The 27,789-nt window shown below is 29.7% G+C and overlaps 1 protein-coding gene across 1 annotated transcript; it reads right to left on the bottom strand.

Moving 5' to 3' along the window:
• Positions 1 to 27,789, bottom strand: LOC121113700 (dynein light chain roadblock-type 2-like). The gene is made up of 2 exons (XM_040707548.2): positions 27,547 to 27,789; positions 1 to 294 (listed from the first exon to the last, which is right to left on the bottom strand). Exons 1-2 carry the CDS (start codon positions 27,766 to 27,768, stop codon positions 121 to 123), a joined length of 396 nt encoding a protein of 131 aa, XP_040563482.1. The 5' UTR covers positions 27,769 to 27,789; the 3' UTR covers positions 1 to 120.

Here is a 27,789-nt window from a genome sequence, read left to right on the forward strand (position 1 = left end):
AGTGTATTTCAAGATAAATTGCGTACAAATGAATTGTCTAACATATCTTCCTACAAAACAAATAATATAATTTTATGTACAATTTGATGCTGATTCACATTAGTGTCCCTTAAAGTCTATTCAGGACTCATTTCCAAAATTTTGAATGACGAGAATGAGATAATCATCATCTGGAGCCATAAGAATCTCATATTTCTTACTCTTGATTCTTATATAGGTGAGTTCGTTTGTGGGATCGAGATCACGAACGATGGATTTGGAGCGTTGTGCCAGGAGTGAGGTCATTGTAGCATACTGTAAAAAACATAATTTATTATTATAAGGGGTTTATAAGTAATTTAGATCAGTGGTTCCCAATTGAGGCTGAATATGTTGGGAATCACTGATTTAGATAAATGCTATCGTTGCATACAATCCTTATCGTTTATGCTAAATTTAAAATGACGAATCATAAAGTAACAAAAGGCTTCATAGCATAATACATTAATTAAATCTTATCGCTTATTTACAAAGGTGTATAATATATGTCCTAGAAAACGGGAGCGGCTTTTTCTATTTGCCCATTTTTACTTTCCAAAGCTGTTATCATTATTAATTAATTCTTGAAGACAGAACATCTAAGTGTAATTAAAGTAATAACTAGTATGTGTGCTCATGAAAGATGGAGAGTAATAATGAGGGTTTGCTAAGAAGTTATAAGTGTAAAATTCTTATTATACTTCAAGTAGAATTGAGGGTTACCATCTGTGTATTTCCAATAATGTATATGTTCTTATTATATACGGAGTGGGATTAGTGTTTATTTCTTTACTTTCATGGCTGATTGCAGCTGGTTTAATAAAATGTTTTGACAACTAAGCTACTCCCCTACCAAACCTTCTTCAAATTGTCAGGATTACTACGTTAATTTTCGTTTTCTTTTATGTTTATATACCTAACAGGCACTGTTTATCATAAAAAAATGGGCATAATATATTTTAGTCACCTTTTTTTTGTAAATGTGTCCCTTAAATTGACTCCTGTCTATGTAGGGACGACTCCGGTATCGAAATTAGTATAGGTTTTTCAAGTTTTCTTGGCAAAAAATATGAAGGGGCAATTTACACGCACTTACAGGGGGACGGGGAGGTTGCATGAAAGTGAGTGGAAGGGGGGCTCTCAAAATTCGGACCTAACAATATCCGTAGGCTAAATTATTTATGAAGAAATGTCATTACAAGGCTGATAAGTTTGCCTGTTTACTAGTATATTAGCCCGACATACACGGTTTTTAATAATATATATAGAATATTATAAGTTAAATTTGTTTGGTAATGCCAAGTTTTTGCGGTAAATCCTTAAAATAGCAATATATATTTGTTTTTGACCAGGTCTCTTTTTTTTTTTTGTAATAATGTACCTTTTTTTTTTTATTAAATGGAGAATGAAAGATTGAGTAGTTATAAATCTAATAAAGTCCCCTTTGTAGATCCAAATAACCCCCGAGAGGCCGTTAGAGACCTAAATATATTAAATTGTAATAATTGTTTTTACATAAAGAAGCTGTTCAAGATTTTAATTACCTTTTTTTTGTTGCTTTTCCTTCTAAAAGAAATACAAAAAAGGGCCAAAATCATTTGCTAGTAATTATTAATCAATAATAATTAATTATTGGGGATGTTTTTTTAGCTTGACAAGAATAAATTCTTATTCAACCAATCAACGTTAAGAGCCTCATCATCTGAAATTAGGTTCCATTTCTTTTCAAGGGTTGCCATGAGAGCATCCTTTTTCTCGAAGAATAAGCATTGAACTCCCTCTCCAACATTAATAGGGATTTAAATCAACTGAAGAGGGAGGCCACATAGAATTGTGAAGTAAATTTTTTGACATGGAAATGCTGTTTCAATCCAGGGCTTCACTTTTGTAAAAATTTTCGTGTCATTAAATTTTTTTTTTTGTCAAGACTCCAAGATATCACTTAACTGACAGGATGAAGCCCTTAAAGTTGGAGATATGCAAAAAAGTCCTTAATTATTTGAAGAGTCATCTGTCGACTATTAAGATCTCCTCAGACAAAAAGATTTTCAGAGTCAACTAGATTTTGAACCGCAGAAACGACAGCTTTATAGCAGCATCACCTGAGAAAGTCAAAGGTACCTTCAGAATAAAACATCCGGCCCAAACAATGCACTTGGGAGCCGTGACCTCTAATGGGAAGAAAATGGATCCCTTCTTCTTTAAGCCCAATGAGAAAATCGTGGCTGAGGCCTACTATAAGGTCTTGAGGTGGATAATCTTGCTCTGGCTGATATTCCAACTATCCTGCGAACAACTATGTTTGGACCCAAGACGGTGTACCTAGCATAAGGTCTTGAATACACATAACTTCCGCAAGGAGCGCTTTGCTGACTTCTGGGACAATACCTTCTGGACCTCTTCTAGTCTTGATCTCAATCCCCTCGACTTCAGTGTGTGGAGTGTCTTAGAGAGCAAGGTTGGGAAGACATCACACAGAAATGTGCAGGAGCTCAAGCATAGCATCAAAATGCAATAGGCAAACATGTCCGCCGATTATATTGTGGCAACCTGCGTCAAGTTCCGACTTCGTGTAGAGGTTGTGATAGAGGGCGAAGGCGGCTATACTGAATAATTCTTGCCAAGAGTGATTACTAAAAGTTTATTCAAAAAATATACTTTTCGAATAAAAAGTTATTAAGGTTTTGCTTTTGCTTCTTGATTGCAGAAAATTTCCCTCTCGCAGTCTGTAAATAAACTTTTCTATTAATTTTTACCCCATCAGGAATCCGGAAAATAGGTGAATTTCCTCCATTTGAAGCCACTGCGCCCCAAACCATATTGACTCTGGTTTAAAACTTTGTAGCCAAATTTTGGACGAAATCAATGCTGTCACATTTCTTTGCCAAAAATCTTGTCATTTTGCTTGTTGAATTTCCGACTTACAGTAAATAACTTTTCGTCACAATAAATCATCATAACATTTTTATGTTCTGGATGCCAGTTCAGCAAAACTTTGCTTCTATCCTTTCTCTTTGTAATGACATCCTTCGACAAAAGATGACGATAACGGGGTTTGTAAAATTTTACAACAATGTCATCTTAAACAATTTTGGTCATAGTGATTCTGTATACATTGTGATCCTGGGCTAGCTTTTGTATGAATCTTCGTGGATTTCGCCGAATTTTTTTCATGGGCAGCCTTGACCAACCTTGGAGTACTCACAGTTTTGATTGTTCCACTCCCTGACTCCCTATTAGATTCAATTCCATCCTCAAATCGCTTTTTGCACCTTGACAATCTTCTGGATTGACTTGGAAGTGTTCCAGCTTATAATAGAGTTATATTCTGTTCCCTTTTTGATTTTCCCATTTTTTGCAAAAATTATTTGTTCAGTTGTAATTATGAAAATTTAATGTTTTGTTCACATGTATTTTCGCAAAAAATATTTTTAACAACAAAACCTTTCAGATTGTTATTTTATGCAATACGAGTCTTTAAAATATGGTACAATTTTAAAAAGCATCTCTGTACTATTTTACTTTATTACAGAATCGCTAGGATAAGTCTTTTTCTTAAATTTAAAAAAAGAGAGTTTTATAGGATTAATCTCATCCAAAAGTTTTATATATTTTAATAACAAAAATTACCTTAAACTGTATTATTTCTCAATTATGGTCTATTAACTGGTTCGTAAATAGATTGGCTAATGTTCACGAAAAACAAAATTTGCTTGTATATATGTAGCTACTTATTAAAAATAATTAATAATTTTTATAATTCCAATGGATTATTTGTTAATTGTTTTTCTAAACTTTGACAGTTTTTCGATAAAAATATTTTTAAGGTTTTTTTTTCTTCTCCAAACTAATTGATTTGTAGAATTGCCATACTTTTAAGCAGATAATCCATAATATTTATTTTAAAAAAAATAGTAATGGGTAAATTAATCTGACTTGGGAATCGGGTAATTTTTCTGTAATCGGGGTTGGCAATTTAATTATTATTTATTAATTTTCTAAATTAGCCCCCAATTAAGAAATTTTTACTTTTTACATCAAAATTGAATGGTTTATTTTCTTTTTTTGAATTTAATATTTGAAATTTAATTTAACTTTATAAAATACTTTTCCAACAAATTAAATTTTCTGCAAAAAATTTAATTTTTAATTAAATTTCCAATCAAAGAACTTTAATTTTTGAAATCTTTTATCGGGAAAATTTATATTTTGAGAACACCCGGGAATTTTGTAAATTTTTTCTGTGGATTTTGAAAATTTTTCTCCATAAATTAATTTTTTTATAAAGAGCTGTTGATTTTGGAAATTTTTTCTTAAAAATTTAATTTTTGGATTTTTTTTCAAAAATTTCCGATTATAACTTTAATTTTTGAATTTTTTTTAGGGAAAATTTATATTTTGAGAACACCCGGGGATTTTGTAAATTTTTTCTGTGGATTTCGAAAATTTTTCTCTATAAATTAATTTTTTTATGAAGAGCTGTTGATTTTGGAAATTTTTTCCTAAAAATTTAATTTTTGGATTTTTTTTCAAAAATTTTCTGCTTATAACTTTAATTTTTGAATTTTTTTAGGGAAAATTTATATTTTGAGAACACCCGGGGATTTTGTAAATTTTTTCTGTGGATTTCGAAAATTTTTCTCCATAAATTAATTTTTTTATGAAGAGCTGTTGATTTAGGATATTTTTTCCTAAAAATTTAATTTTTGAATTTTTTTAGGGAAAATTTATATTTTGACAACACCCGGGGATTTTTTAAATTTTTTGTTTGTGAATATCTGTGGATTTTGAAAATTTTTCTCCATAAATTAATTTTTTTATGAAGAGCTGTTGATTTTGGAAATTTTTTCCTAAAAATTTTATTTTGGAATTTTTTTTCAAAAATTTACGATTAGAACTTTAATTTTTGAATTTGTTTTAGGGAAAATTTATATTTTGAGAACACCCGGGGATTTTTAAAATTTTTTCTGTGGGTTTAAAAAAATTTTCACCTCTTCATAATTTATTTATGAAGAGCTGATGATTTAGGATATTTTTTCCTAACAATGTAATTTTTGGATTTTTTTTTTAAATATCAAAAACCAAGCTCCCCTAAAATATAATCCTGTGATAATATTTAAAAAATTTAAGAGTCGACATCAGAATCGGATTTTTTTTAGGAATCGTCCCATCACTAAAAAAAATAGAGACATTTTAATACAAGGGTTTGTCCAATATCGTAACTAAAGTTGAATATCTCTAGCCTACTTGAAACATTTTGGATTTATTATAATCACTTTATCACTTTTATTTTATTTCACAACCTTTCGAACCTTTCAAAAAGAAAGTGAAAAAAGGTTCAAAATAATCCATTCAGTTAATCAAATTTTCCCAACTAAGGAATGATTATTCAATAATTAATTCACAGCTTAAATTGAACCAATTCTAATTCAACCAATCAATGTTCAGAACACTGATTGCTGAAAAAAACATCAACACAAATATCGATTGTTCAAAATAAAACACAATGAACATTATTGTGTTCTGTGTTTTTGTTTAATAAATATGAGGGTAGTCTGAAAAGTTTCCAACCTCAAAGTGAAGACGCCAGCACTCATAAATTTAATACTAGTCACATCAATTTTACATCTGTTTACAGTTAGTCACTAAAGTTTCAGCCATTTTGAACGCTCAGTTGTTATGTAACAGTCATTTGAGTGGGTTGATGTGATTTTTTTTTCCTGAATTTTATTTTTTATTTTTCAAATAGTCTCCTTGTAACTTCAGGGGCGTCCGCAGGAGGTTGGATGGAGGGGCTGTAGCCCCCACAAATCAAGGATTTTTTTCTTCTTTCAAGAAAATTAAAATATTTGATTTTTTTTTTTTTTCAAAAATTATTATTTGAAACTTAAGTTTTTCAAATTAAAAAAAAAAAAATAATAATATTTGAAATCTTTTTCCCAAAAAATTTAATTTTTGTGAATAGCTATAAAATTTTGAAATTTTTCTCCAAAAAATTTTATATTTGGAATATAATTTTTGAAAAAAACCCCCTTGGAGATGCATATTTTGTAAATAGATCTTTCCTTAAAAATTATACATTGAATATTTTTCTATAATAAAAGCTATGATATTTGTCATCACTATGTATTATGAATAAGTTATAAGGGTCTAAAGAAGAGTGTTGTTTAAATTTTTTAATTCGGAGATTGTTTTGAGGGTAATGCCTCTGAACCTTAATAGTCTCGAATGACTTTAGTCCCAGATATTTCAGAATTCAGAAGACTGAGAGAAAAAATGAGATCTGTTTTGGATTTTGCGCTCAAAGATACATTCCTTTTTAGGATTGAATTCATTTGTACAAAATGAGAGTAATAAAGTATATATACAGTATAAAGCACTGTAGATAGTGATCCCTAATGTATATCTTATACATATTTTGATATAAGAAATAACAATGTAGTCGAACTAATGAAATACTGCAGGCGTATACATATAGCATCGAACGTATATACTGGGTCTACTTCATAATATGATTCCACAACTTATATTCCCCATTGGGTGACCTTTTTTGCATCCCAGGATAATAAAACGGTCTGGTATTTTCACTTAAACAATATCTATAGTTTAATAAACATAAAAAGTGAAACAGATCCAAAAAATAATATAATAACTTAACCATTCATTGTACATTTAAGGGAGTAAGTATTATTACATAAAGAAGCTGTTCTAGATTTTAATGAACTTTTTTTTGTTACTTTTCCTTCAAAAAGAAACAAAAAAGTGGAATGGTTAACTGATTAACATATACTAATTCGAGTTTAGTCAATCAACGCTCAGAACCTTGATAAGGGGTAAAGAAGTAAAAAAAAAATCGACTGCTGATTACTATGTAAACGTTTTATGTTAGTAGGATAATCGTTTAAATTTTCATTTTTTTACATATTCTCAGATAGGTTCCAAACATTATCCACATCTGACGTCAAATAAAAGTATTTAAAAGGCTTAGTAAGTTTTTATTTGACAAAATTTCATAAATGATGGAAGAAACAACAAATAGATTTTCATAATACAATAAGCAATTGATCAATTCGTTATTCAAATTGTTCGGAAAAGGCACGGACACCTCCTTAGAGTCCGCGCCAGGAGCGACATCATAGTAAATGGTGGAACTCTAAGACACAATGAGACGTTCTTTCGCAAGGCCAGGAGTGAATTTGAGGCCTTTAAACGACTGGGCTTTCTATCCCACCTCGAAAAAAAAGAAGTTTGAAACGACTCCAAGCCAATTTTGAAAACTTCATCTCATTGGATTGGACTTTTGGTCTCCAAAAAAATACATTAGATCTGAATCTGATGGGTTTTGCTTAAGTGAGGGGGGTTATGGAACGAGAAACCTACTGAAACGTCAAAGACAACTAATTCTCGGATTTGCTAAGAGACTAAGTGGCGAAAGTCTTCTCGTGCTTTCGGTCTCTTATATAAACTGTAATTGAGACGGCTAGAGGTGATTTTATTAGATAAAATAAATAAAAATCCATTAGGCTTTCAGAATCCGGTGTAACTTTTTAAAATCTGATAACAGGTTTGAGAGAAAATTACCCACGATAAAAAAATCCTTGTCCTCAGAACAGATATCTTTATATATATATATACGTATACCTACACGTATAATAGAAGGGGTAACTCGACTTTAGCAAATAAGGGGGGGACTCACATTAGAAAAGTCTTTACAAAAGAAAAAAATATGTATCCTGTTCTAAACTTCTCTTTGCTACTTATTTATTCAATTTCAAAAATGAATAAAAAATATTTTGAATATGCCTAATTGTAAATGATAACCCTCTTTTAATGGATTTTGCGATTATTCTCCATGAAATTGATGTTATGATAGGTAATGTTTATTATATGCACAAAAGGTATTAAAAAAAAAAGATTGATAGAATGGAGGGGATGACGTTGATGTAGATGTATATATTTGATATGTATAAAAATATGTACAATTTGCTTTAGTTATGAGTATATACCTTAACGTATACAAAAAGACTGAAATAGTAAGTATAAATATAATAAACTTAGGAAAATGTCAAACAATATAATATAGAAATACATATAAAACTTTTGAATCAATATGAAATTTATTGTGTGACAGAAGCTGTTAGATCCGTGGATATACTGGGTAGAGTTTGAATAAATAATGAAGGTATATAATATAAATGTATATCCTTAGTTCTGACTCTGGAACACAGAAGCTAGTTGAAAGAATTTATCAAAAATGGAGCCTGGATTACATATTTTGTATTATTCGACGAAATATTGTCTATTGCTGTCAATGAATTATTCGGATTAATCCTTTGAATACCTCGTAAATCGTACTTCCAGTTGATTGTAACAATAAGAGAATGAAAAATTGATATATTTTATTTGAAAAGTCATACCTGGACAAATATCATGGGTATCCACAGGATTATATTTGGCAGAGGAGGGATTTTGGATTTTTAGAAAATTGATTTTTTTAGGATTTTTTTCAAAAATCAACAGTTGTTCCCAAAAAATTTGGAAAATTCAATTTTGTAGAAAAAATTTCAATAATGGAATTTGAAATATAAAATTTTTTGGGAAAAAGTATCAGAAATCCGTAGCTGTTCAGAAAAAATTTAATTTTTTGGGAAAAAAATACTATGCACACAAAAATTGAATTTCTTGGAAATAAACTTCAAAAATTCACAGGTGTTTTCAATAAGTTTAAAAAATTAAATATTTGAAATAAAAAATTAATAAATGAAATTTTGTTGAAAAAGTTTCAAAAATTTAATTTTTTGTCATTGTTTTTAAAAATCCATAGCTATTTACAGAAAATTAATTTGAAAAAAATATCAAAAATACTCAAAAATAAATAAATAATATTTTTTTTGAAATTTTTTTATAAAAACCCATGTGGTTATCCACCGAAAATTAGATTTTTAGGGAAAAAACTTGAAAAATTAAATTTATTGAAAAAAAGATTGAAAAATTAATTTTTGTGATATATATATATATTTTTTTTGGGGGGGAGGGAGGAGGGCACTATAGTCCTTCAGCCCACCCCTTGCGTACGCCCCTGAATATAAGTCTCTTAAATTAAAAAAAATAATTCTCTAAAATATGGTTAAAATTCTAGAGTATCTTAACTCATCTGCAAATTATTTGAATACAAAGTTTATAAGTGATTCAAATGTGCCTATAAAATATTGACCTGAATTTACAAAAATAAATAGGAAGTAAAAAAATATATTGAAATTTTCTTTTTTTCTTGATTTCTGTTATATTTTGATTTTATGTGGTGTGCCATAAAAATTGTCTCAAGTTCTTTCCAATCTCTGTTCTTCTCTACCTCCCTGAATGACTTTTATATTGCTTTTTTTCGATCTAAATAAAACACAAGAAATTTTTTTAACGATAAAATTGACAATAATAGCTGTTTTTTTTAAATGGACTTCTATAACAAAAACTTATATTTTCTATAACCCATGGTAGAATTGAACTTATCCCTAAGAAAGGAAAAGGCACTCAATTTGGCATTGGAGACCACCAAAAATGATTTCTAAGAAATAGGAAAATAACTGATATATCAAGAAATATGAGGGCATTTCTTGATTCTTTCAATGAGAATACAAATTTTTGGGGAATCATTGCGGCAGATTTCCTTAAAGAATTTGATTCTATTAAACACAGCCATACACTTTGGGCTGTTAAAAAGCTATTGCCTAAGTGTTTTTTCAATCCTATAAGAGCTTTATTCTAAAATCAATAATCTACAATCAAGATGAATGGTTGTCTAAGTGACACTATTCTTCTCAAGAGAAGCTACAGACAAGGATTTCTTGTTGCAGCTTTGCTATTTATTGCAGCAATTGAAGAATTTGCAAAGGAGATATAGTGCTTTGGAATTTCCTCAGGATTTTCCATTTGGATTATGTCACATTTTAAATTCTTTCGAAAAATATTCCCACAGGTCTGGTTAATGAGAATAAACTTCTGTTCTCCAAGCAGGGATGTGAAACCAGATTCGTCGACTCAACTTTTAGATTGTAATGTAAAAATAGGGGCAAAATTTTAGTTATTGAATGGCAAAGACACGGTGAAACGTACACAAATTGGACGGCAATCCATAATTTGGTTTATAAAAAAGTAAGAGAATTGAGAAAATACAATCTTCTGACAAGAGTTGAGCTCTATGGTGTTAAAATAGTTCCCCTGGTTTTATATAAGGCCTCTTTTTAGAAGGCAATTAATTTAGAAAATTCCTGGCTGAAAGCCCTTTTCCATTCAAAGTAACTCGTTTACCACTAAGAGCTACAAAATTTATATAGGAGGCGGGCTAACTATCCCCAAGATATATCAGAAGGTTTTTATTGACATATAGGAAAAACTTCTCTCGGAATGAGGAGTTACTGTGTCAGGTACTCCTCTATATATGCTTGTGATGATGGGTACTATTTTATCAAATGTATCAGTCGAGAAAATCTCATTTTCATGGGTGCTGATCATCGTGTTTTAGGTGTGGAACACTAACGATAATCAATATATAACAGAAATCAAGAAAAAAAGAAAATTTCAATATATTTTTTTACTTCCTACTTATTTTTGTAATTTTTTTCCTCAATCCTTAGATGGAGCATTATAAAAAAAAATGCCAGCCAAGATTTGAAACTGCACAGTAAACTTTTTGTTGTCATAAATATATAGCAAGAATCTTTCAATTTTTTATCCCGAGATTTCAGCAGATCTAAAAATTTTCACATACCTCAGTAACATAATTCTTAAAATCCCTCGAATATAACATTTTCAAATGGCATACTGTATGAGGAATGTTGTTTTTAGCAGTCCTTTTAAACAGAAAAAAAAATATCCATTCATAAATACCGAACCTGGGTGTTTTGGGTGTTCATACACAGTCAAAATAGAATGACGCATAGCCAGACTTTCTAGGCAGTTCGGACCTCTGTATTGATGAATAAATGTTTCGTTGCTACGTTTTGATTAATTACATCTACGGTAGTGTTTGACTTATACGTTAGAGTTCCACACCTAAAACACGATGAGCAGAACCCATGAAAATGAGATTTTCTCGACTTATCGGATAAAAAATATAGAACATTGTAGAATTATCAACTTTTGCCTCAGAAGGATGCCATCAAAATGGCACTAAATACAAAAACATGTTGAAATGAAAACGGCTTTTAAAATTTTCTGATTTTTGAGTCCTCACCCTGTATGTATGTGAAATTTTATACCTATTTTTCACTAGGGAGTACGTGTTTTTATTCATCCACATGCTTATTCCACTTGAAAACACATTCGAGGATATTTAAGTATATTAATTATTTAAGTGCTCCTTAAAGAAAAACTTTCAAATGGATATGTGATGATGGATATCCATAATATTATTAGATACGCACATACTGGGGTTTACCTACATATTCATGCTCAAGAATGTACAATCAGGGACATCTGTAGGATTATATTTTTAGGTGGGTTGGGAATGGTTTTTTTTGAATAAAATTGAACAATAAAATTTTTCTGAAAATAATTTCAAACATTAATTTTCAAGTATAATATTTTTTGAAATATTTAATCTTTTATAAAAAATATTTAAAAGAACCCCAGATATTCAAAAAAATTATATTTTTTAGAAAAAAATTAGCAAAATCTATAGTTATTAACAGAAAATGAAATTTTGGGAAATAATTATAAAAAAAAATTGTTAGTAGACCATTTTTTGGACAAACATTCCAAATATTAAATGTTTCGAAATAAATTTAAAAAAAACCGGCTCGTAAGAAAAGATTATTTTTTTGGAAAAAAAATTTCAAAACTTACATTTCAAATATAAAATTTTTTGAAGAAAAATTTCAGACGTTAAATTTTTTTTAGAAAAATTTCAAAAGTCTACAATTTTTTCAAATAAAATTTAATTTCTCGGAAAATATATCAAAACTTAAATTTATACTAGGTAAATTTGTTTTTCAAAAATTTCAAATATTAAATTTTCCAGCGAAAAAAATTCACAGCTATTCACAGAAAACTACTTGTTTTTTAAGATAAGTTCAAAAATTATCTCAAATTTCAAATATATAACTTTTTTTCAAAAAAATTAAAAAAAAACCTGTTATTCACCAAAATAATAAAAACAGTTGTTAATAAATAATTTTTAGGAAATAAATTTTAAAACTGAAATTTCAGATATAAAATTTTTATAATTTTTTTTTAAATACTAAATTTATCGGAGAATCCACAGTTTTTCACAAAAAATTTAATATCGAGTGAAAGCTTGGTAAAATATTATTGCTGTTACTTACATAATGCAACAAAAGTAAATGAATTAATTAAGTGTGAAAGTATAATTTTACCTGTCAATATAGAGAAAGCAATCACAAACTACATAATTCATGGAAGCCCGCTAAAAACAAAACAAAAAATACGACATAAACATCCTTTTTAAAGCAAAGAACTCATTGAGGAACAGTGTGAGGCACGGCTTTTTTATAAACTGAGATATATTAATAGAAAAGTACATTACTTCCGTAACCTTTTGTGTATCTCATAACCGGTACTCCTCTAAAAGTAAAAACCCTGAAATCACATGGTAGTTAACCAATTCCTTTACCCAACTCTGGAACTATTATTTAATTATCATCATTGGGAATAATTCAAATTACTCATTCGAATTCAATCTATCAAGGCTAAGAACACAGATAAGAGAAAAATAAGTATAAAAACTACAAAATAAAGTATACAGTTTTATTTTAGGGATATAATGGCGTGACATAGAGTGAACTTATCCTAAATTACGGCAGCAGTGGTCAAGCTGCCACTCGACGTAATTCATTATGTTGAGTGATAAATTGAGTTGGCTATATGATTGTGGCAATAATAATAAATAATTTCAAAAATCCTCAATCATTTACAAAAAATTAAATTTTTTGAAATTTATTTCAAATATCAAATTTTTTAGAAAAAAAATTCATTAACCCCAGCGATTCACTCAAAGTTCGAACCTTATTTCCCCAAGCCCGAGAAGTCCTAGGCCTGAACCTTCCAGCCTGACAGTTATTTCTAATGTAAAATAATTCTTTTATTACTAATCGATGACGACGTCATCACATTGAAACCTTATGAAAAATAAGATTTAGATGACGTTATTGATTATTTGTGAGTGTTATACTAATTACAAATATGAATAATAGCATTCATTACTGTCCTCGAAACATTATTCAGACATAAAACAGTAATGTGGTATTTTCATTTTGAAATTACTGTACAATTAATCTCGAGGAATCTTATTCTTTCCCGGACGAAATAATATATGAACGAACTCTTATCGTCATCAAAACTTCTCTTTTTATTTGTATATATTTTTTTTTTTAGAAAGTTGGAACTGCCGGGATCAATAAAACAATGAAGGGTAAAATATGTTCCAATGAATATCACATCTAAAAGGAAAATATATCCACACTATGGAGGCATGCCAAGAAACTATATTCTTATATCCTCATATTTTGTCCACAAACCCGACATCTTGTAGGCCGACAAAGCCCGAATCTCAATATTTTATAGCCCTATCCACATCTAATCTCACATTTGAAATCTACATTCATCATCGTGTAGTCAATTTAAAAAAAAAATCATTTAATAAATATTTTTAATAATTATTCCCAAGTTTATATTTAAGTATGTGTTCGAAAATTATAATAATTACTTATATCATTAATATAAAAGATATGCGATATATATACATATAGGTATAAATATGTCACAGTGGAGATTGAAATCCAGTAGAATAATTCTACTAGTAGAGATTACAATCCTATTTTCTCCTAGGACAAATTAAAATTTTACTGAGGGAGATAGTAGCATTGAATAATTGAAGAGGCTGTGTGTTTTCGAAAATATGACGCAAAGTCATACAAATGAGTTCATATACTATAAGAAGTATAAGAACTCATTGGTCTGACTTTGAAGAGGGATATTTAGTGACGTAATACGGTTAATGTTTCTACACTAGTTAGTGGTGTTTTTTTGTAGAGCTGTAGAGGGAGAGCTTGGCACTGGTTATTCGGCACTGGAGATGAATGATGATTTGTGAAGGGTGGGAGACGGATACGAATGATTTAGGGTGTTTATGGATTACGAATGACGTCATGATATATCTTTAATAGTGAGTAGAAATGGAATCCCAATCCGTGGATATTATTTATACCTTGGGAAATACAAGTAAATGCCGTCATTCGCTCCTACTCCTTTTCATCCACCGACAATCAGAAATTTCATCATCTCCTTTTCTCTTCCCTTCCTCTTTTCACTATTCAATTCTATGTAAACAATAACTATAAGGAAACTGCTCGGGACCCTAACTTCCTTCTCCAGGATCCCTTACCCTCCTCTATATTTAAAAAACCTGCATTGAATCAATATAGCCAATTCTTAAAGATTAAATTGTACAGTATTAGATATAAATGTATTTAATATTTATAAAATATACATTTAAAAATATGGTGCATCATTGATTACTAAACTTCGGTATTCATTTGTATCTAACTGCATTTAATCCAAATTGGTATTATGAAATACAAGCAAATTGGTATTATGAAATACAAGCTGACTTTAGTTAGGCTGAGTTCAACATTCTTTATATGTTAAAACTTCCATATCCCATAAATAATTATGTAACGTCTTAAACTTGTCCTCTAGTTAATCCAATACTAATATAAGCTTTCATTTTAGTTGATAAATGATTTTTAGTTAAGGAAGCGGCTGTGGAAGATTTTTTTTATTCAATACATAGAGTAAACTTAAGTGAACTGCTACCTGAATGTACAAAATACGAATAATCTGTAAAGGATTATGTTCTTTTGATGATCAAGTTCTTTTAGTGAATCAGTTCTTTTGTTAAAACAGTTCAGTTGTTGGGTGGGTTGGTGACTTTATAATTGTTCGTGTGTGCAAATTAGAGTGCACTCAAAGTAGCCAGCTAATGAACTCCCGAGCAATACACAAATATATTCTTCTTCACTTGAATATATTGACAATAACTTAAGAGAAAAGTCAAAGTTGATAGAAATATTTGATTGAGGTTAAGTGATATATTCTATGTATGCGAAACTTACGGTATAAAGGAAATAAACATTCATGCCACTGAGTAGGTTCAGTACGTTCAATAAAAAGAGTCGTTCAAAAGAAGGAATTGATCGCGAACGACACATCACTAGTAAAGGGCTACTAGAAGAAATGCTCTAGTAAAATTGTAATTTATCCTAGGAGAGAATATGATTCTAATCTCTACTAGGAGAATCAACGATTCAACTGAATTTCAATCTCTATTATATATATATATATAATTTTAACAATCAATGTTGAGGACCCTTACAAGGGGAACAGAAACAGAAAAACCGACAGCTGTGCACAAAATACAGTGTAAATGTTAGTGTTAGTGAGATAAAATAACTACTTTATATTTCATTTTTTTATAATATTTTTAATGAAGCAAAGTTCATCTGTATGTATGAAAAACAGTCACGGGGTTGCCTGTAGATAGTGCTCCTTGATGTAAATAATATACCAATAATGTATTCTAAAAAAAGTATAATATATATGGAGCACTCTATAAAATGGCATTTAGTTCAAGTAATATTAAAAAACAAGTACTTTGTATAAAAAGTATGTTACTGTACGTGAAGTTTAGCAATAAAATATTTTTTTCTCAAGCTGTTATATTGTTTTTATTCTTAAGGAGAGAACATCTAAGTATTGGGTGAGTACATTTGTGTGAGTGTTCTCTTGAAAACAGAGTACCAAATGGAGGATTTGTTGGTGAACTATTTTTCATATCATTAACGCAAAGTTTTTCTGTTTGTCGACGCCTAATTACTCCAGACAATGCCTTGTAGAACAACTAATTCCCTCACCTTTTAAAACCTACATTCGGACATGTATTCTCTTTTTTTATTTTGAATTGAAAGTTTAGTAACTCAAAGCCAGTACATATATCCACATATCTAATTAACCGAACTGCTGGGAGTATTGCTCTATACAAATTGAGTTAAAGTGTCTATTCTCTCATTTGGAAAATTCTTAAATTCTTTTAAAATACTCTTTCATTTCTTGGGGGTTGACGAATTCTAAGACAAGTTTAAAACAAATGGTTATAATATTTATTGTTCTTTGAGTCAAAAAGTAGATATACAATATATTCAAAGGGCTCTAGGGAATAGTAAAAATGATTGATATATTTTGACTCGAGGAATATGACATTAATAAATATTCAATATATCTATGAAGTGATCCATGGCTTATAAATTTACTGATAAATTTCTAGTAGTTCTAATAGGGCCTATAAATCCTCCATCCATCCCCTGCGGACACCCATGTAATACATTGATTGGGCTCTCCCAAAATTATAACAGTATGATCACTCGACAATATCAATGTTTAGAGGTAAATTTAATATGTCATGTGACATTTCCTTGAAACTAGAAGATGTAATTGATAAAATAGAAAGAAAACATAATTAAAAGGCTTTAAAATAGAATAATGAAGGTTGAATTATTTAATCATGATATTTGTATGACATTTTTTTTGTTCAACTTCGAATCTATGTATGGTAGTACATATTTCTTATTTTTCTTCCCTAATATCAATGCAGCTGTCGATTCTCCTTTATTTCATAAATGAGTCTCGTTTTCTTTTATTGTCTCATATAGGGATGGGACTTTTGTATAGATTGATTAGAAGAGGAGAAATATAATTATGGGAATATTGTTTAAAGATTTCTTCTTACCGTCACCTGCTGTTTAGGGGGGGGGGAGGGAGAAAAATTTATTTCTACACTAGAAAAGATGATGTTCTACATTTAAAATTGTAATTGTGCAAGGAGAATATAATTTAAGACTTAAATGCTAAAAATACTTTATATAATTCGTTGAACTAGAACGATCTATTATAGAATGAATATGCATTCAAGGAAAAAAACAGTGCCAACCTTTTTTCTATCAAAAACAAAAACAAAAAAAAAAATAGTCCTTGGAATCTCATAAACAAAGCATTTTCTCCGTTTCAGGTTTTAATACAGAAGTCTGTACTTACAAACTATATCTTATACTTTTTTCTTTGATCGTTCAAGGGAAAAATAATACATAGAGCTGGTTAGACCAATTCTACTTAAACTTAATACAGCGTAACTATCGTGACCTCATCAGTTTCTAGTTTTAATTGTAGCCGAGTTGGTGTAACCTTGACTTCCACATATATGTAGATGGTGGTTAAAATATTTTCCAAACAAAACAAAAAAACTCCATAGACCCCACACGCAGTAATTTAAGGTTATACGTTAAGATCAATCGGCGCTTGTATGTGCTAGCGATTTTATTATCATATAGCTGTCTGATGGCGTCTCTTTTTTTTTACGTCAGAATCTTTGTCATATTAATAAACTTTAGTGAAGTTTTGGACATCATGGCGAAAGCTGCTCTAGATATATAGAAGATTGCATTTACAGAGGTGGAAGGGTGTTGGGCAGTGACGACGATTTTTGTCTTCAACAACATTTAAACGTCTGGCAACAAGACTCAGAACCTTTTCATGTCTCAGACAGGTCGCTGAAGGGACTGAGTGATCACGGCTACGACTTCATTAAGAAGGAAATATAGCCCTCAGCAGCATGGATCTTAATACGATCGATTATTTTATCTGGACTACGTTGAATTAAAAAAATATCATGCAATCGAGGACTCTCTGATTGCTTCCATCAAGGAAATAATCACCAACACGCCAATAGAACTACCTCGACAACGCCTTCTCCTCTTTACAGACCTGAATCCAGGGGGAGATTGATGCTGGAGGGGGATACACAAAATGAGTTCTTTTTCAACATTCATTTATACAATTTCAAGCCAATGTTCAAGTAAATCCGCTAAAAATGTGGCCTCAGGGACAATTTAAAGACTTTTGAGAAGGTATTGATTTGATATTAACATCATGTACAAGTCATGTTTATCCAGGTAAAATAAACCAGGACAACATTATCTCAGTTTAAGGGGGAAAATATTAATAGACTATTATAATCATTCATGGACCTCTGTGTGCGTAGAACTTTGATAATTGTTTAATATTATAGATTTAAAAAAAAAAAAAAATTATTTGAATTTGTTCTTCCCTTATTTAAATCAACTTTTATTCAATATGTTTTTTTATATTACAGTATATCTCTATTGAATATTACAATAGATCCGTCCTCTTTAAACTATTATGTCCTCTTTTTATTTCCGACTTAATCCATTAACAACCTTACATTTTATGAATTTGTAAAAAAGTTCATCGGAAGCACTAAACAGGGTGTACAAATAGGAAATGCTCAAACAAATGAGGAAGGTCAGTCAACTTATATATAACTGCAAAAGAAGAAAAAAAAAAGAATTAAAGAAAGAACTAAAAAAAAGAGATATTAAACCTATTGGCCACAACACTTTCAAAAACTGTACATACACCCTGCTACAGTAATTCATAGAAACCTTTTAAAGATAAGATTTCATAAGGAAATTGACTAAAAATTCGGTTTTACAGATAAAGCACCAGGAATTTCAGAAGAGTCAAGTAATAATTATTAGTGTTGGGTTTCGGTCTGGAAATCCTAGACCTGTACGATACCGTTATATTTTTTGTTGGACCGAATTAGTTCGGTTCAACAAAAAAACTCGGTTTAGATCCGTTTCATATAAAAATTTACTTTAGATCGGTCCAAAGGAAAACTTCGATCTAGTTCGGTCCCAAAAAAATCGGTCTAGACGGATTTTAAAGATAAATAGTTAATAATATGATATCATATGTTTTTTCAAGTACAGTGCCGTTATACGAAGTTTAAACAGAGATAGCTCGGATTAGTCTTGATCCTGCCGTCTCTTATATGTATACATTATTTTTTCTAGAACTTATCATAATAAATTTATTTGTGAAAAAAATGAATGAGAGGTGATTTAGAAAAAAATTTGTATGTCATAATATATGTGACCGAAAAAAATAGGTCCATAAAGTGAGACCGAATCGAATTTGGTCTACAATGTGAGACTTAAAAAAATCATTGTACACTGTCTGGACTGCAAAATTCGGCGCTGAGCCGAGTCTCAACATTAATAATTATTCATTTTCTTTTTCCAAAAAACAAAACAAAACAACTAAACAGCCCAAAATATTCTTTTTTTATGTAGAAAAAGAAAAAAAAAATGAACCACTGGTATTAGCTTCAACAACATAGTTTTCCTGCTGAAAATGTTCCTCAATACATCAAGAAATCTTTGAGAATCACAGAGGTTAAGTTGGAACAGTATTTTCAATCTAGAACATTCTTTTTCTTTTAAAAAATGGGAATACTATCGAAAATATACTTAATACATCTGGGGAAAAGGAAGTGAAACACATTTCTGTCTTTGGAGATCAATTACAGCTATAAATAAGTGTTCTTCTTTGAGGGAAAAATGAACGACATCATAATAAAAATAAATTATAAATATAATAATTAACACATAATTTTTTTTGAACAAAAGTCAAGAAGTGTCCAAGTACTATTTTTTCAACATATTCTTGCAGTCCAATATTTCATGAGTAGGATTTGGGTGTATTCTAGGCTTTGTATTCAAATTTATGGGAATTGATAAAATATCCAAGCTTATTAACTATAGCTTAATACCTACATTACATTTATGAAACTTAAATTGAACCCGATATGGAGCCTCTAAAGGACTCATATGAATAATTTGTGTATAGAAATGGAGGATAGTTTATTGAAGAATACTCCATTTTGAGAAAATTAATTCAAGCTTGATTAGAATATAGAAAAAAAAAACATAAAAAAAAAAAAGGGAAGTTTTAAAAATAAATAACATGTGTTCAACATAATACTCATAAATAGTTTTTTGTCAGTACCTATCAATATTTTTTAACTATTTAAGAACAAAGTTAAATAAATTAATTTTGATTGGGAAGGGAGGGTGGTAATTGGTAAAATTGAGCAAATTAAATTTTAGCAACATAACGTAAAAATTAAAACTTCTGAATCTCTTTACTAATAGAGAATGCCGTTATTAAAGAATCATTTTCAAATAGCTATTGAGGTCAAAAAGCGCTCTTTTGAAGACTGAAACTTTACAAGAATAACTTTGTCATTCAAATACAACTTAAGATCAAATTAACTGGTCACCCTATAAATTGGACACCCTATTACATACGCTAAAATAAAAATTCGAAAGAGGTTGACCTTTATTGTAACTTTTGACATTTATATGAACTTAAAAATGTGCTTTATTAATTTAATATTCAATATAACTATTGCTTAAAGCATAAAACGGCTTTAAAAATGACGAAATTATGGAGTTTTTTCTTATTTCTTTGAAAAAAGATTACAAAATACGCATTTCGTCTGTGAAAATGTCTTTTTTTCTGTAGGGATTGGCCGGAAATTAAAGATTATTTTTTCGAGAGTGCTTAAAAGATCCAAATGGTAGGGGTAAAATTGAATTTGATTGTAACGCCCTCCCCCTATTTTGACAGGGATAATTTATTAGCAGTTCGAAATCCGGCTCACTAGGGTTAAAACATTACCAGGTTAACTAAATAGTAAGTTTATTTAATTTATTTTAATTAATTTCATACAGCCTAGAGAAAAAATAATGACCTGCAATTAATATTTCGGCTATCAAAAGGTTTCTATAAAAAGTCATTAATGGGATTCAAGTGAAGTTTCTATATTTGAATTGTTTTATTTATTGTATGTCTGAATAAATTTCCTCTGAAAAGAGAAAGAAAAAAATATACAAATTTTATTATTGTAAGTCAATGGGCATGAGTGTTGTTAAAACAGGCACAGGGAGTGGATCCGTGTTGTGGAAAAATAATACAAGACACTGTATGATAATTAAAAAAGGTATTTGTTTATAGAAAAATACTAAATATAGCAATTAGAAAAGGAAAAAGGGTTGATGGGTGTGCTCTATCTTCTATTTTGTTAAGTATTTAATCAGTCGTGAGTGTGTTAACATCTACCTATAAAACAGGGATTCTCAACCCATTTTTTTTGTTTGGCAATGCACCCCTTGTAAAATAATTAATTAACCCAACCACCCCCTTACCAGCACAAAACATTTTTAGCTTCAGTGACAGGGGTGTCCGCAGGATTATATTTTGGAAAGGGGAGGGGGTTTAGTTTTTGAATTAAAAAAAAAAAAAGAAAATCCAAAAATTAATTTTTCTTTGAAACAAATTTGTAAACATTATATTTTTTTTGGAAAATAATTTCAAAAATCCTTATCTATTCACAAAAAATTATATTTTTTTTCCAAAAATTTATATTTATTCTCGAAAAATTAAGTTTATTTTTTGGAAAAAAATTCAAAATTCACAGCTGGTAAAAAAAAAAGGAAATTATTTGGGAAAAAAATTCAATTTTAAAAATTTTAGAAAAAAAAATTTAAATATTGAATTTTTTGGAGAAAAATTTCAAAAAACATAGATATTCACAGAAATCAAATTAAATTTCAGATATTAAATTTTTTGTTAAAAATGTTCAAATAGTAAATTTTCTTGTAAAAAAGAAAAGTTCCTTAATTTGGGGGCTACACCTCCTCTAACCCACCTCCGGTAGACGCCCTTGAGTTATCTACCACTTGCAAAATATTCTTTCAAAGTCTCAAGTACCCCCTGGAATGTTTCCAAGAGCCCCAAGGGCTACGTGTACCACCATTTGAGAACCACTGCTCTAAAAGAATAATTATTGCCTATCTCTGTTGTAAATCTAACAATGCATAATAAAAAATATATATATTCATTTAAATATAATTATAATATTTTCCCTACACTAATTCTATTTTAAATGTAAAAAGTTCTCCTCTTTATAGGAGTAATTCATTTGTCTCCGTCCAAAATCATATAACAGGCAGCTGATATTAATAATATTCTTAATTCGTAATACCTAAGGGTGATAATTTTGGTAAGAATAGAAAAGCGTGGGAGGAGGAAGGAATAAATACGCATGGCATCATTTTTTAAATAGTATCCATCTTTTTCTATCAAGAACGTTATCATTCCCACCTATATTATTCAATATCAATATAATATTAAATGCTGATAGTAGATAGAGAACTGAATAAAATGCCTAAAATGACGTCGCCTTCTGTCGGGATTTATGAAAATGGAGGCCCAGGAATTTGGAAAATACTCACCGGCTGAGAAACAGATAGCTTGTCGGATTTGTTGATATAAAGGTACCTTTAGTCCCCGGTCCAGAATTACACGCCACTCATTATCCTCATCTCATATCAAGAGCATGGATATTCATCTAAAAAATCAAGTTAATGATGAATACATCAAGTCAGACTTTAACTCAGATCTCACAAAGATGCTTATTACATGTGATATACCCTTATCCATTACTAATCATCCTACGTTCAAAACAATTATGGAGAAATACACGGGTAAACCCATCCCTTCCCAAGGGACCATCATTAAATTAATGGAGGATGTTGGTAATGATGTCATTTATAGAAATACCCCCATTGTAAATTGTGAAGTTGAGATAATTTTCAGCATGCTTTGAGTTATCCACACCAAATTAAGATCAAAGTTATCAGTAAAAAGTATAAAATATTTACTAATTTCGAAATGGAACTCTGAATTTTGTACCATCTAACAGTAAGTATTCATTTTTTTTAAAAGTCTAACCATAAAATATGATTCTATTTTAGCTAAAAAATATCAAGAATTATGTTACACGACTCATTAAATGGCAAAAACAACTGATTAAATGGTTACAACAACGGTAATAGTAGCCTTGGATGGTTCGCGACTAGTTTGTCTGACAATAGTTTTTTCACTTAAAGACTTGGGTATGATGATTAGGTTTTTCTGATATTACATAGTCAATAAATATTATATGGTTATAAAAAAATAAAAATATGGTTAATAAGCTCCAATGAATGGTGTTCGGAAAACTCATAAAAGGCAAAAACAACTGCTTAAATGGTCACAATAACGGGGGTAGTAGCTTTGGATGGTTCGCAACTAGTTTGTCAGCCACTACATAGTTTCTTCACTTAAAGACTTGGGTATGATCATTAGGTTTTCCAATATTACATAGTCCAAAAATATTACTTTTTTATCACTTAAGGATTAGCTATGGTTGATAAACTCCACGAAATGGTGTTCAGAAAACTCATAAAAGGCAAAAACAACTGCTTAAATGGTCACAACAATGGGGGTAGTTGCATTGGGTGAATCATTATAATTAGCAATTGTGTGTATCCTTCATGATAATAGTATGTTGTTATACAAGCATAAATAACCGGAGAAAACTCTTTTTTTTTGATGCTCTTAATAGGAAGTAATATCGACGGACATTACTACATAATTAGCTTTTTCTCTAAATCTTTACAATGTCATGTTCGAAAACTACATTCAGTCAAGAATGGTTGCCTGAATTGTCTTATCAGTTATAAAGGAGTCTTATTTTTATATCTAAGATAAGTAATTAAGGTTTAAAATTTGACTGCATGGATTAACTTTTATTTTTTTTAGATAATCATGAAATAAATTAAAGTGGGATTCTAAAAGCTGTTCGTACTAAGATTAGATGAATATATGGATTTGAATTTAACCTTATTTTATTGTTTATGATTTTGACCTTTATTTTATTATTAATAATTATTAAGATCTCATCGGTAGAGATATATCTATCCTGTGCACAATTGTATATGCAACTTGCACATGAGGAAAAAAGGGTGATAATATTTTTGATTAAACTCCACGTTTGGCTTATATTTTGCAACCTAAAGTTATGACATATTGACCTGAATTCCGATGTTAGAACAAGGAAATATTATTTGGATCAATCTATTATTTATATTAATCTGTATTTATAATTTATTGTTATTATTAGTTATATGATTCTAATTGTTTAATTTTGTATATTTAACTTAAATGTATAGTGGTTTATTTTTTAGTATGTAAATTATATTTAATTTAAGCCTTCTATTTTAAACTTGAAACTTCAAATATATTTCGAAATACTCTTACTTTGTCGTTTTATTAGTTATTATTCTGAGAATATTGTTCATAATGAGTTACAATTTCATGGAGTGTGACGTTTTAAAAATCTACTATAACGGATAAAAACCGTCTAAGTCATATGTCAATTATATGTTGCTAATAAATACTTTTGTTATACCCTCAAAAATCATAATAAAGCAGGTAACTGATAAATACTGATGTGATTCTCACTGATAATCACATCAGTATTTTAAACAATGATACCATATGTCTTTCTCCCCCCCCCTCTCCTCGCACGCGTTTTTCTCTACAAAATTATCAACTATAGTAACACCATACATCTACCTCCCGTCATCTCTTCACGCTCTTAAGCGAATCCCATCTCTAATGATAATATTATTCAACATAAAATATAGGTCTATGTTACTCACATAGATGGCGCTGTGAAACTTATTATCAGCATGCTCCATTTTCTTAAACTACTAGTTTAACCAAAAAGCTACAGATTAACCCTCCACCTTGTGTATAATATATATTTATTTGTTTACGTATGCTCTAATCTACTCAACTGTGGATTTTTCTTTATTTATTGACAAAAAATAATTCGCAGCAGCTTAAAATGAGCTAAATTTTTGTTTTAATAATGTAACACTGGGTGCATTTTGTTTTGAGCTTTAGATGTTTCTTTTTTATCTCCCTCAATAGTGGAGGTTGATTGGTTGAACTAGAATGAGCTTTTGTTTACATGTGAACAATGATTGAATAATTAATAATTTCAGAGTTGGGGATAAATGGCTAACTATCAACTGGTTTTAAGCCTTATTCCTGATTCTTGTAGGAGAAAAGGTTGCGAGATACAATAAAGGTAGCAATATATTACAAAGAAATAATTTGTGCAATTTATTTATTATAACTCACTACCTTTCATTAGAAGGAAGGAATAAAAAAAGTTATATATTAAGGTGTAAATTCTAAGCAAGTACTCGCGTATGTAATTGTTTCTAGTCGACAATCTGAAAAGTTTTTTCTTAAATTTTTCAAATTCTAAAGCTATTATAATTTATATTTCACTCTTGTGGAGGAAACATCAAATAAGTATAAAGTAGTAATTTTAATTACGTCATTCTTTCCAACTGTTAAACTATTTTTTATTTAGTTATACTTATAAATTAATGAAAAATATTTTGAGTTCAAAAAATCAATGGTCAGATCACTAATAAAGTCAAGACTGGAAAAATCAACAGTTCACAAAATATACAAAGTCCTTGCTCTTTTGGATTTTTTTTTGATTATAACATCACAAAGCCATACTTCCAAATAAATTATTTAGTAATATTAGGTTAGAGGCTATTATTTGCTTTATATGTTAATTTTTTGTGTAAACATAAATTCCTAGAGGAAATGATTTCATTGTACAAATTGTATAGCTTGGTATATTTCACGTTTACTTAATAATCTAAATTTTATCCCTCTCTGACCTTTTTTTTTTGCACAGAAACTGAGAAAAATATAATTGAAACGCTTTATACATACAAATTAAAGGGGGCACCCTCCTTTTTGAGTGGACTTAAAAAAAAGAAAAGAAATTGTATTACACATATATATCCTTCATCAGAGAAAAACTCTGAAAACTTAATACATTCCGAATTCAATACCGGCTTCTTTCTGTAGCCTCTTCTAGAAGGTTAAATCAATATCTTTCACCAGTAGTCCGGGGTCCAATTGTCCTCTTTTCCTATCACAAAAACGAGCATTCCCTTTGTAGACCAGTAATGAGTTGTACCAACTTCCAATTTAACAGCAGGAATTTCCATTAATTTATCCGCCTCCGGATATATCCCAACAAAATTAGTAATATTGACGTCATACACTATGAATGGTTGTGTGTTTTGTCAAAATCTGTCTATCTTGCCCAGCGGTAGGTACGATACATCCAATTAAAAATTATAGCAAGCCCAATTACATGACGGTGTAGCCTTGTATTTCTATTAACCTTGAGATGCCACATACTGTCTCTGAACATCATAAATGTATGATTATAGTTGTAATAAATAAGACAATAAAAAAGTCTGGGAATTTTTGTAGTTAGAACCTCAACAGTCTTTTTTATTTTTATAAAGTTTTAACATTATAATTTTATCCTAGAAGAGAGAACATCTAAGATCGGTGTGGATCTGTGTTTATTTCCTTCATCTTCCCGTTGCTCTTTTGGTTTCTTTTTATTTAGCATACATGCAGGTAATATTTTATGCGGCTATATACATGTATATGACCTTTACCCCCACCCTTTTTGATATTTTTACCTTAAAATATGTAAGACTTTTTTTTAATGCAATTATTTGTATAATAAACTAAATCAAATTAAATAAACCGTAATTATAAATTCATTTAGTTTTAATTAGGCTAGTACAAATGGTTTATAAAAGTTATTTAATACTGAAACGGATTTTTAATTTTTTTTCCAGGCTATAATTACTTTTTTTAATCATTTCAACCTAATTTTAACAGGTTCTTATTTGTACCTATGTAAGCTTAAACTAATTTGCTAGGGATGTTGATTGGTTTTGTGCAACTTTTTAGTAGTATATTGACTAAAGTAATTATAATTACAAATTTAGTTGTAAAATTTATATGAAATTATTCTTCGCCAGAGCAACAAGCAGAGTTAACCACATATCTCTGGATCATCTAATATTTACCTAGATACTACTTAGGTATGAAAATCCTCAGAATTAGACATCAATTGGTTTAATTAACTACTAGAGATAATAGTTAACAAAATCAAATTTATTTACTCAGACACTGGTGCCTAAAGTAGACTAAATTCTCCCTTCAACATCAATAACTCGCTCATATTTAATCTACTTTAAAAAAAAAATCATTTGTAGATTTATGAAGGAATAATACATCCAAAAAATGTAACTTTTATTAATGCCTGTTTTTTAAGGCCCATTAAAGACATATGTCGGAGTAGGGCAGAATATAAAAGGTACATTTTTGTAAACTAGATATACCCAGCTACATTATGGGATAAAATTGGTTTGGAAATTCAATCGAAATAACGTTAATAATATTTGACCCATTATTTTTTAATAAAACTGCGTGCAATGACTAGAGCCATTTTATATGTATTTAACTATGAATAAGTGGCCTCTGATTGGATTCCCCTGCTGATTTTTTGAATATAATATGTCTCCTTCAAAATCAGTTTTTCATCTACCTAATATATCTCAAGGAAAAGTTGACAAAGATATTTTATTTTTTTTCCTTCAATGTTTGCCATCATATTTTACAATAGCTACTTGAATTTTGTGTCTTTTTTTAAAGCTCTTAGAAAAAGGGCCTGTTTGAGCTGTCCCAGATTTCCTTTACTTAAAATTATTATAAATTACACAAGGTATACTCAAATCAAATCTTATAAATGATTAATTAATAATTGTTCAATAGCCATTTAACAAAATATATATCGATACTTTTTACCTTAATTGTAAGTCCACTCTCAAGGGTTGTTTTCAGAGGAATCCCTTCAGAGTTGAGAAGAACGAGGCCTTCAACATTCCCATTACTTAAAATACGCTTAAAAATCCCATCCAATTTATCCGAGACACTGATTTTGCTTTTCTTTTGAACGATGGGACGTCTTTTATTTGAAGTGGGATCATCCGAGTAGAGTGACTCCTTGTAATGAGATGGAGAGGACATGGGTTCTGTAGTTGCTAAGAA

This window comes from Lepeophtheirus salmonis, chromosome 2 (assembly GCF_016086655.4).
Source record: "Lepeophtheirus salmonis chromosome 2, UVic_Lsal_1.4, whole genome shotgun sequence".
In the NCBI taxonomy this organism is placed as follows: Eukaryota; Metazoa; Arthropoda; class Copepoda; order Siphonostomatoida; family Caligidae; genus Lepeophtheirus; species Lepeophtheirus salmonis.

Excerpts from the sequence above, each read along its gene's own strand:
- LOC121113700 (XM_040707548.2), bottom strand. The coding sequence starts at position 27,768 with ATGTCCTCTCCATCTCATTACAAGGAGTCACTCTACTCGGATGATCCC. Across the intron at positions 295-27,546 it reads AGAGTGGACTTACAATTAAG|TATGCTACAATGACCTCACT; the intron begins GTAAAAAGTATC and ends TGTTTTTTACAG.